The sequence below is a fragment of the Columba livia genome, chromosome 3 (genome assembly GCF_036013475.1).
Source record: "Columba livia isolate bColLiv1 breed racing homer chromosome 3, bColLiv1.pat.W.v2, whole genome shotgun sequence".
Lineage (NCBI taxonomy): Eukaryota > Metazoa > Chordata > Aves > Columbiformes > Columbidae > Columba > Columba livia.
This window is the reverse complement of record NC_088604.1, coordinates 47191589-47202770: the sequence shown is the minus strand read 5'-3', so window position 1 is coordinate 47202770 and position 11182 is coordinate 47191589. Positions and strand designations below refer to the sequence as shown.

At 40.1% G+C, this 11182-nt stretch overlaps 1 protein-coding gene across 4 annotated transcripts in view; it reads left to right on the top strand.

Annotated features, from left to right (window-relative positions):
• The first annotated feature begins 15 nt into the window (after positions 1 to 15).
• The window catches only part of PDSS2 (decaprenyl diphosphate synthase subunit 2), a 118210-nt gene continuing 107043 nt past the window's right edge, over positions 16 to 11182 (top strand). For 2 of the 4 annotated variants that reach the window (XM_065056638.1, XM_065056636.1), the window contains exon 1: positions 17 to 500. In XM_065056638.1, the coding sequence (XP_064912710.1) occupies positions 274 to 500 (227 nt within the window). In that variant the 5' untranslated portion in view covers positions 17 to 273. Of the gene's footprint in view, positions 501 to 11182 lie in introns of all 4 variants that reach the window. The other 2 variants (XM_065056637.1, XM_005509475.3) reach the window with 2 other exon arrangements.

The window sequence follows — 11182 nt, the reverse complement described above, 5'->3', positions numbered from 1 at the left end:
GCTTTACGGCCCGGCGTGTTTTACGACGCTCAAGATGGCTGCCCCCAGCGCACCATGAGCCCGCTCCGGCCGCCGCCGCGCCGCCGGGGGGGACGCGGGCAGGCAGCGCGGCCGCCGCGGGGTCCCGCCGCCCGGGCCTGACTGCGGGGCGTGGGGGGGTCCTCCAGCCGCAGCGAGCGAGGAGGGGGGCTCGTCCGCGGCCGCCTAGTCCGCGGGGCGAGTAACGGGAGAGAGGAGTCGGCGTCGGGCGCTCCCCGGGGCAGCGCTGGAGGGATGTGGGGTTCCCTGCTGCGGCGCGGGGCCCGCGGCGCCGGCGGCCTGCGGGGCGTGGCGTCGGGTGGTCCGCCATGGAGCCAGGTGGTGTCGGAGGCCGAGAAGATCGTGGGGTATCCGACGTCCTTCATGAGCCTACGGTGCCTGCTGAGCGACGAACTCAGCAACATCGCCATGCAGGTCCGCAAGCTGGTGGGCACCAAGCACCCGCTGCTCGACACTGCCCGGTAAGCGCCCGCACCGCCGGGAACCTGCTCGGACCGCCGGGGGAAGCCGGGCTGCGGGGCCCGGGGGTGCTGGCGCCTCCGTCCCGGGCTCTGTGGCCGAATCCACCAGTAGCCCTCAGAGGGCTCTGTCAGATCTTGCGGGAACGTTTTGGTCTCTGTTGTCAGGAATTGAGGCTCAGGTCGGTGGTTGCCATCGCTTCACGGTCTCTTGGGTGGATGGGCGCCTCAGGTGCCCGGGGGGTGGCCGTGGAGGTGCCACGAGTGGGGTGTCCCTCAGGACACCTTGAGCCCTGGGGTTTGTGTAGGTGGTTAACTCTCTGCCTCGGGATCTGTGTGGTCTTGACCCAACAGGTGTTCTCTTTGGTCATCCTCTGTCTTCATCATAGTGCCACGTGCGACAAATGAATTTCACCATGCAATGAGCCAAAATATCCCTTGATAATGGAAGTATGGCTGTCTTAATAACAGTTACATGCTTTTTTTGATATTAAGGATTATATTAGGAGGAAACCAGTGGAAAAAACAGAGGAACTAATAAAAGCTTAAAATGACACTGCTCCGAACTGTGTATTTTGTTACTAAGAGCTTTAGAAAACATGGTCTGTTTTGGAATATTCAGCTGGGAGTTGTGAGTTTTTGTATATTGTTGAGATTTTTAGAGTTTCTAGGGTGATTATCCACTCCTGCATTTTTAAGGCAAACTGATGGAAGACTTGCATTCCTGCCAATAAGCAGAAGTTGAGATTGTTGGACAGTGTTTTCTTTGACTGTAAACCAAGAATCGATTTGCAGTGATTTTTTTTAAACCTTAAAATGTTTTAAAAATAATGTGATTTTTCCAATGGCATTGGGTTGTGGATTTTTTTGTTTTGGTTGGGGGAGAGGGGCAGATTTGTTGGGTGTTTTTTGTTTGATAGAACTGTGTTTGCTGTAACTGCAAACATAGTCATGTTAATAGAACCCATTTAATGTTTTTGAGCAGGTGTGAAACAAATTAGCATTTGTTCACAACAAATGTTCTGCTTTTCTTTTAAAGAATAAAAATTGTAGCTGTGTGTGGTGTACCTTGGCAACTCCACAATTATGGTGTAATGATATAAAAACAAGTTTTATTTTTCAAGCACTGTCTCTGAATCTAGTTGTCTTTAGTAAACAATAGGAGTACACGGGGCAAACATAGCTTTTTAAAGAAACATTGTTTTGGGGGAAGAAGATTTAGATATTGACTTTAAGTGGACTTTTCAGGAAGAAACAAATCAACCTGTTAGTAAAAATGTAAAATGCCTGAGTTTAGAAAATGCTGGTGGAGGGGATTTTGTTGAATTGTTTATAAATGCAGGTTCTGCTATTATTATAAGCTCAACAAAGATTTTTATTTTTTAAGAGGAGGGACAAGAAAAAAAACCTGTTTTTCTGCCTTTGGATCCAATTTTAAGGTCATTTGATGGAACACGGGGAGTAGGAGGACCAAAGCACAAGTATTTTGGCTGTTAAGCTTCCATTGAAGTTGTAGAAGTATCATAGAGACTTGCAGTGCTAAAGCGGGACTTCAGTGTTAGCTTTAGAGAGTCTCTTCAATGTGTGGTAGTTGCTGGTTTATTTGTGAAATAAGTTTAAATACAGTGTTTTGGGGCGTAGTTGGAGGTTTCATGGTGGAGCTGTGATGTGTGAGGTTTTTTGTTGGTTTAGGTGACTGCTTCAGGCTTAATTCTGTAAACTTGTGGAACACCAGTAGGACTATAATCATGCACAGGGTCAGCAGGTTTGAATCCATTCATTTTTTAAAATTAATATATGTTTCAGAGTACGCTACTAACCTGATGTGTTGTGCTGGAAACAAAAGTCAGTATTTACTCACATAACACTGAAACTGCCCTTATTTTGAATATTCTTATTTGTCTTCACTGCTATTTGCAAGGGCTTCCTTGCAGATGCGTTTTCAATGGCCTTGACTTTTCTATTAGAGGAAGAGTTAAATTCCTGCTGACAAGTTTTAGTACACCTGTAGCAGTGCACAAATTGTACCTTACCTTGTCTTACGGTATGATTTTGCAGTAAGGTGAATTTTGACCTTGCTCTTCAACAGTAATCTTAATAATCTCTTTCTGAAATTTGACTGTTGTATGTTTGACTGTAAATGTGATTGATTTAATTTAAGGGTCTTTGACTTACCATAGCTGTTCAGGAAACAGGTCTTGATTTTTCAATGCTGGATACATGGTTTAAATCTCTGCCTTGTTACTTACGCTTACAAAGTAACTTTGGTTTCCTGGTGTGCGTTCAGGCAAATGTTCTGAAGCATGGGAATTTAAAATATATTCTTTGGTGATTTCTTGAAGAAAAGAACTTAAATGATTGATGTGTTCTGCAACTCCAATATTTCAAACTGCGAGTGCATAAATACTGTATACATATATTAAGTATTTCAACACTTGAAGAGATTTTTCTGGGAACATCTGAAAAATCTGTGCAGTAAAGTGGATTAATTGCCTATGCTGTTTCTCAAGTTTCTACTAATTTGTTTTCGATGTTGTAAGTGGTGACAATCAAATTATGATTGCTTGCTCTAAGTGATACTCATTTTCTGTAACCTTCTTTGACTGGTGGCGTTTTGTCATGGGTGTTTTTGTGTCTACCCTCTCTCCCTGTCTGAATGCTTTGCTGGCCTTTGAAGTGTTCCTCAGGCCGTGAGGGGTTTCTCAAGCACTGGTAGAAAACCCTCTGGCTTGTCTGCGCAGAGTAGGTTCTGTGCTGAGACAGCTTAAGATGTAATTACCACCACACTGGAAGCCTTCTGTGTAACAGGAGTACTGGTGGGCATTTTTAACCTTTTGCTGAGCTTTGGGTCAGTAGGCTGTTGGGTCACAAGGCTGGGAGCCTTAAAGAAGGCACCTTAAAGATGATTGTCCACATGAGCCAGGACATGTGGAGGAACAGCTGTTGGGGCAGTGTAGGTTTCTCTGATGATCCCGTATGTTTCTTCCTCTTGTTTGGATGCGGATGTGGCAGCTCTGGGGTGTAAGTGGCTACCATGAATCAGGGCTGCAGCAGGTGCTCCTTACACTGGGGTTACCCATCATCCCCTCATCCCAAGCCTGTGCCTGGCCAGCAGCTTTAAATCCACAAACTATTGCTGACTCTGCTCTTGCAAGGGCAGAGGCGGGTAACAGCCCTGCAGTGAGGGGATTTGGGAATTCTGTAATCCTTGTGGTAAAGTTCAGTTTATCTTTTTTTTTTTTTTTTAAGTTTTTGGTTTCTTAAAAGTCAGCTGCATGAAGTGAAGATCCTCAGTACTAGCTTTGCCAGACTTGTTAGAAAGAGGGTGAAATTTGAGGCAAAGGTTACGTTTCATTTCAGAAAGGCTAATGTCTAGTGGTTAACAGATCATTGGAAGCCGGGGTATCTGGATTATATTCACAGCTGTGCTTTTGGCTCTCTGACTAGGGCAAGTCACTTAATTTTTCATACTTGCATTTACTTATCTGTAAAACAAATAATGTAGCATCTGTTTTCTGGGGGTGTTACACATCATTCATTGCAGTCTATATCGATCACTGCGATCTTTGGGTGGAAAACGCTGCATAAGCAAGGTTAATAAAGAATACTTTAAACAAATGTTATCATTAAAATATTCACCTCTAATGGATACTCTGGAAATAAAATTGCAATCTGACTACTTCTGGATCTTTCTGTTTGTAGTCATGCGAATCACTGTATGGTTCTTTAGAGCTTTCTGTTTTCTTTCCGTATAATGTAATGTTTTCAGCAGATACTCAAAACTAATGTTTAGATTTTTTTACTCTTCAGGCTTTGTTGGACTAAAGGAAAACTTTTCCAATATATGAACGTATGACCTGCTTTTCAGTTGGGACTCAAAACAAATCTCTAGTCTTCTCTCTTCTCTTTCCCCCTCCTTTTTAGGCTAACATACAGCCTTTTTAATATAGGAAAGAATCTGTAATTGGCACAGCGATCTACTTTTCTCAAATACACAGTGTGAATAACGTTTTCTTGATTATTTAATCTCCCTTGAGAAGGGTATAGCTTGCTGCAGATTGTAAACAGTAAATGTTATGGCCAATGCATCACTTTTATAATATCACTAAATGAAATGGAACACTTCATACACGTAAAATTATTATGGGATGCCATTTAGCTCTGGCCATTCTGTCATTAGCATGTGGGAGGAATGGTTATATTTTAGTTCTGTCAGAATTGCTTGTGGGTGATAAATGCTTGACTAGACTTAGTTATGGTTTTCCTGGGTTATTGCAGAAATAAAAAGCCTCAATAGACCTTTTTTTTTTTTGGTTACAACCCGTTCCCTGTAAATCTCTAGCCATTTGAAGCACCAAACATAAAATGCCATCCAGAGTAGGTTCAAGATAACATGGTTTTTGGTTAAAATGTCTGATAACATTGGTTTCCTGATAGTTCTATTTCTTTGTCAGCTTGAAATGGCTCACTTCAATAACACGAATCTTGTAACTTCAGATGTGGCGTGCATTTGTCCTCCTGTGTGGGTGACTGATTTCAGCCGAGACCTAGGGATTCGTTCCAAGTTAGCGTTGATGGAATTGTTATGGCTGATTTATATTTTGTCTTAACAGAATGATGACCTTAAAACTATCTTTTTCTAAAAATAATTGCAAATGCCGTGATTGACTATGAGTAGTTTTTTAGCAAGTTGTTTCAAATGTTAATTAATTATTTTTTTCTTGGCTAGAAAAATGGAAGTGTCTGTTATTTACTTGACAGTGGCTAATGAGTTAACTTTCTCTGAAAACAGCCACAGCTGGATACTCAAAGTGACAAGCAGAGGGTCTGGTCAATGTACAGCTTCTAAAACTAAAACTTACTACAGTCTTTTAAGTTTTACTGAATTTCTCAGCCTGTATCAGACCTTGCATGTGTAAAGACCCTCTCTTGCTGTTGCTGGATCAGAGGTTAAAACACATTTGCATTCACTATTTTTTTTTTTTCAGCCTGCTGTAACACTTTGTAAAAAATATTTTTTGTGGTAGAGATGTGATTTTTATAACCATGCTCAGAATACCTGTCAGGTTAGCAATGAGGTAGCAGTTGTGTAATTTCCTATGTTTACTGCAGGGATCTTTTGGACTTGTGGAAGCACAGACCTCCAAAGCTGGCATGCAGGGCACCTCTGCAGAGAGAATCATAGAATATCCCGAGTTGAAAGGGACACACAAGGGTCAATGAGTCCAACTTGTGTGCCTGCATATGACAACCCTACAGTTCACACCATGTGTATGAGGGCCTTGTCCAGTCTCTTCTTGAACACTGTCTGGCTTGGGCTGAAGCCTTAGTGGTGATGTCAGAAATGTAGAAATGTTTTTCCTGCTTGATATGTTTGATACTATTTGCAAAATTATTGAAATACTGGCGGTTATAGCAAGTTTGCCTTTGTCCAGGAGGACTGTTTTCCAAAGCGTTCTGTATAGCTGATGGAAACAGAGGTGCTCTCAGGAGAGCTCCCGTTGAAGCAATGGAATTAAATTCTTGCTTTGACTCACCCCATGGAGAAACTTTTCTCTTGCAAAAAAGGCTGTTCTCTCTTAGCTAAATTAGGTTTTGTGAATATCTTTCAGTCTGTTTTGATAGACTTCAGTAGTAACTTCAAGTACCTTCACCATGTTATGTGTTTTGTACATGTTGGTACTCCCCAGGGTTTCTGTTACCATACTCACCATCAAGTAAACCATTCTTAGACACCAAAAATAAGTTTCTTTTGTATTTTGGCCAAATTAACTCACAAAGAGCAGAAGAGTTAACTCTGAAAGTTAAAAAAAATACATGGAGGAAATTAAACTCTTGTAGGTTCATATATGGTCTGAAACTTCTTTCTGTATCTGATTCCTTCCATGTTCTTCCTTGTACCTGTGGCCTTCCTGTACCTGTAGTTTTCTGTTAGCCACTATTGTCTTGTACAGTTAAGGTAAAGCATATTAGCCAGTCCTCTGTGTGTATTAAAAAAAACCAATTGGGAAGCTAAGCTAAAAAAATTCTGACATATGTACAGTAGTATCCTGAGCAAGGTAAGTTGACTGTATTATGGTGATGAAGACACCCTGAAGGAGTAAAAATGTGTTTACTCGAGTTTGGTGCTTTTATTGTCTGGTGGTTTTGTTGTTGTTGTTGTTGGTTGTTGTTTTTGTTTGGTTTTTACTGTATTGGTAAACCCTAGCTCAAGAAGTAAAGACAGTCATGGTCACAATCACGGGTATACTACAAATGCTGGGAGAAGCTGAACTGATGAATAAGCATCTAGTTTTCAGCTGTAGTCGTGCTGAGTTCTTGTCCTGTCATTCACGTATAGTATTTGTCTGGAAGAATTTATGCAGAAGATGTTTAATTGTATTATACAATACCAGTTTTGCTGAATATTTCACCACCATAAGCAAAGTAGGATCGAGTAGCAAATCTGCAGTATGGATGTGCAAAAGCTAGGCTGCAGGTTACATTCTCTTGCATTTGAATAGTTGTTTTTTGCAGTAATTCTCACTTAAATATCCATGTTAAATCCAGATTTCTGTGCTTATGAGGAATGTATTGTTTCAGGATGTAGGGCAGTCTTAGTAAATGAAGTGTATTCGGTAGGCGATGATGCTGTTTGGGATTTTCTGATAGAATTATTTACAATTTACTGACCTCACTGATAATTTTTGGTGTGTTTTATAGGGAATATAAGTCTGAAGATTTCAGCTGAATTTCATGTACAGCTTTCATTAGATGAAAGACCTTGTGATTTCTTAAGCTTGGGTTTCAAGCATGTAAAAAAGAAACCGAATGTATAATGAACAGATCCAAGGGCCAGTCAGTCTTAAAAGGATGTAGGATGCCACACATAGAGCAAACTTGGTTTTAGTTTAAGCACATAGTAGCCTAAACATCTTTTAATAATAAAGGTAGTTGTTAAAGTTCACATCTGTTTTGTTCTGCTTTCAAGTACAGTTGATTCCTAGTGCATGTGAATATTGAATATCAGTTTTAATGTACCAGTGAACGAGTGTTATGTCAATGTTTGCTCTACATAAGAAAAGAGTACTGAATAAGTGGAAGTAGTTTCAAAATATTTATTTCTGTAACCCAAAAGAGGGTTATTCAATATGCCTTTATATGAGGCACAAATGAGAACCCATGTCATAGAACAGTCAAAATTGATATTTGGGTCACTGTAAATGGTTTTCACTCAATCTTCTATTTGGCTATGATAAATTAACTTCCTTGCCTTACAAAATACAGGGAAAAAGTACTTCTCCTAGGGCTTTTACTCTTTCTGATGTCTATATTTTGTAGCTTGCAAAAAGTGTTCTCCCCTATCTGAGGTATTTCCCCCCTCCACTGCATTTTTTGTTGATGCTGCCTCCCAGTTGACTTCTCTCCTTGTTTTGGAGACCCTGGCAGTGGTGGGAGACCCCGTTAACAAGTCACTGTGAGCATTTTAAGATCTCCAAAAACCACGAGTCTGTCTGTGGCACTTTGTAAATCTATTCAGGAAAATTCGAAGTTCACAAAGGATGAACCTATGCTCGGGAATTAGATGGCTTTGTACTTACCCTATTGCTTTCTCCTAGGGGTGGCAGACCATTGCCTTAAATTATTAATATCTTTCTTTTGCCCCACATCTGAGTGTCTTAGTTTCCCTCAGGGTATGCAGACTGCAGTGCTTGCCCTAAAGGAACTACTGCTGGAGACAAACCTGACAGACTACAAAGGAACACCATGAATTTAAAAATAGGATCTATTACAAAAATTAAGGTGAAAATCTGTAGCAGCTGCTTTGCTGTCCTTGAATCGTCCCTGCCAATTCTCTAGCATTGAAAATCACTTTAGCTTAATTTTTTTTCTTCTCTATTCCTGTGTGAAAGATTCATTTAAGGCAAGAAAAAATGATCATATAGGGAATCTGGTGAGACTCATTATACATGAGCTTTTATCAAACACATGCTGTGAACTAGCTAGATTTTACTTATAATGGTAGATAGGGCTTAGAAATTTGCCTCAATACCTTACTGTATGGAGGAACTCCAGGACCTATTCAGTGTGCTGGAGGTTCTTCAGGTGAGCCACAGTCATCTTTTCTTCAATCCTCAGATGTTCCTAAAGGAGCAGCAGGGGCTCCAGCTTTTGCATTAATCTTTCTCATCTCTTTTGCGCTTAAATTACACGTGATGATTGTTCCCTTTTTGCTTTTTCATTCCTCCAGTTCCTTTCTTCAAAATAGCACTATTTGGTTCTTCTCTGCAGCTTGTGTTCTATTTTGGGGAAAAACAGGGAATGGCCTACAGGTAATCCTCTGTTTCTTAATAGAATGAAAGTGTATAGTAAACATCAAGTTTGTTTTGTTCCTCTTTTCTTCCTCCCAGCTAGGGATAGAAGTCATACTTGGGAACTACTGATTCAGCTTTATTTTTCTAGTTAAAGAACATGAACAAGCAAACCTGATAGCCTCCAATTTGTTTTAAAAAGTACTCCCTTTCGAAGGAGCTTTCTTTGAGATCAAGTAGATTTTTCATTTTTTTATTTGTTACTTAGTCCTATAAACATGGATTGGCTTGATAGCTGCCATTAAGTATGCTCAGCATTAATTCATTTCATTGAATTTGAAGTCTTTAAAAAAAAGTCATTCCTCCTGACAGCTTCCATTATTTTTTCCTAGATCTTCACATTTATGGTGCAAACTTCCTGGAATTACAGCTTTTTCATTAATTGCCTGTTTGGCACACCCCACAAAATAATCGTAATCAAAGAGTTAATACATCTATATGCTGTTACTGGTCCTTGAAAGAGCTTATATGTTGCACCTTTTAAAAAAGATTATAAATTTCAAGCATAAAGCAGATCTGGGTCTGTAAAAGGATGTGCTTGTGTAAACCCATGCTGCAAACATATAGTCCCGATTAAGGCAATTTGAGGGTAATGGTCTGTGCCAACACGCTTTGTGTGTGGTTGTCATCTGAATGATTAGCCAGTGGCAGAAGCACCATAATTAGCTGATTTGGTAAGACTGCTTTTAATCAAACTTAACAGAAAGTTCAAGTTGTTAAGAGCTAAATGGAATACTTGTTAGGTCAAATATACAAGACAAAGCTTTGTGATCACAAGTGGAAAATCATCTCCCTCGCATGTCTGAACAGTGATTGTGCTAGCATGTAAGTTTTTTAGTGATTATTTTTTTTCCCTAAAGATGCATCATGCTCATGTTAAATTAATGTTGAACTTTGAGACTGAATATGATAGAACCATCTTGTTTTCATATTATGAAAATCCTTATATTGTCATAGTCTAGAAAATAAAGGTTCCTATGATACATCAGTGCAGCCTGTATGTGTGTTTCTTATACAGGGGAAAGTTTTTAACCAGTAAACTGTCTCTGATTCCCAACTGCTTTTCATTTAAAGTGGCTTGTGAAGATGAAGGTGTACTGTGTGCATATTTTAAAAGGATTTCAGTGTGGTTAGTGCTACATTATAGAGTTCATATTTGGATAATTCTTTCAGAAGTTGACTTCTGAATGTTGATCTGTCTGGTATGACACGTTTCAGTAATGAAAAATTAATCTAGGAAAAACAGGTCTTCCCCAAACATGTTGCCTTGTGGAGGTGAAGCTGAGGTGTAAAGGGCTGAGAGATCAGTTTGTCATCTGTTCTTGATCCCCAGTTGTTCAAGCCGGAAATACCGGGGAAGGTGTATACTCCATGTTTTATTGTCCACAGGAAGGATTTCTCACTTTCTGGTTATTTCTAAGTTTAGATAGTATGGGAGTCATTGACAAGCTCTGCAAAAAATCAGATGTCATCTATCAGTAGGAGAAATAATGTGAAAAGACTGTTTACAGAAAGAAGGCTCAGAAGACTTGAGGAAGCTGGAAGTATGGAGACCTTTATGGTAGTTGTTGGGGAAGCCATTCTTCCACATGTTTATTCAAGAAATGTAAGGCATTAAAGGAGCTTCTACTGTTAGAGTTTTTAGTATCTTTTACATGTTTTTTGTCCATAATATAACTTCATAAAACTGAAACAAATAGTCTTGCTGGTTAGAAAGTAGGAAATGAATCCATGTAATGACTATAATGTGTTGTAGCAACCAAGTTTTAAAATAGTCAGATTCCAAAATAATGTTATAAACATGACATCAGAGGAAAAAAAGAGTATTATGTGTTATAGCAACAGAAACATAGGCTTGTTTTTTTGTTTGTGAATCACTTGGCAGAGTATTGCTGCCTGTGGATTTGGGGAGGCATGTTTGTGTCCTAACACATCATGCACCTTTAGGGATGGAGGGGAAGGTATATTTTTTTTTGGCCATCCTTGTTCCCGTGAAATTTTGGAAGAGCTGAAGCTTTGTTAGGTTTTCCTATTTTGAATTTTGTTTTCAAACAAAACACTAACCGAATGTTCACCTTCTCATTTGCTTTTCTGTTTTCAAGTCTTTCGGAGTTCCCTTGAATACTTTGGATCTTTGACCTAGATCAGGTTGCTCAGAGCCCTGTCCAGCCTGGCCTTGAATGTCTCCAGGGATGGGGCATCTACCACCTCGCTGGGCAACTTGTGTCAGTGTTTCACCATCATCATTGTAAAAAATATCTTCCTCATGTCTAGCCTCAATCTCCCCTCTTTCAGTTTAAAACCTATTGTAAAGAATCAGCTTGTGACCCCAGC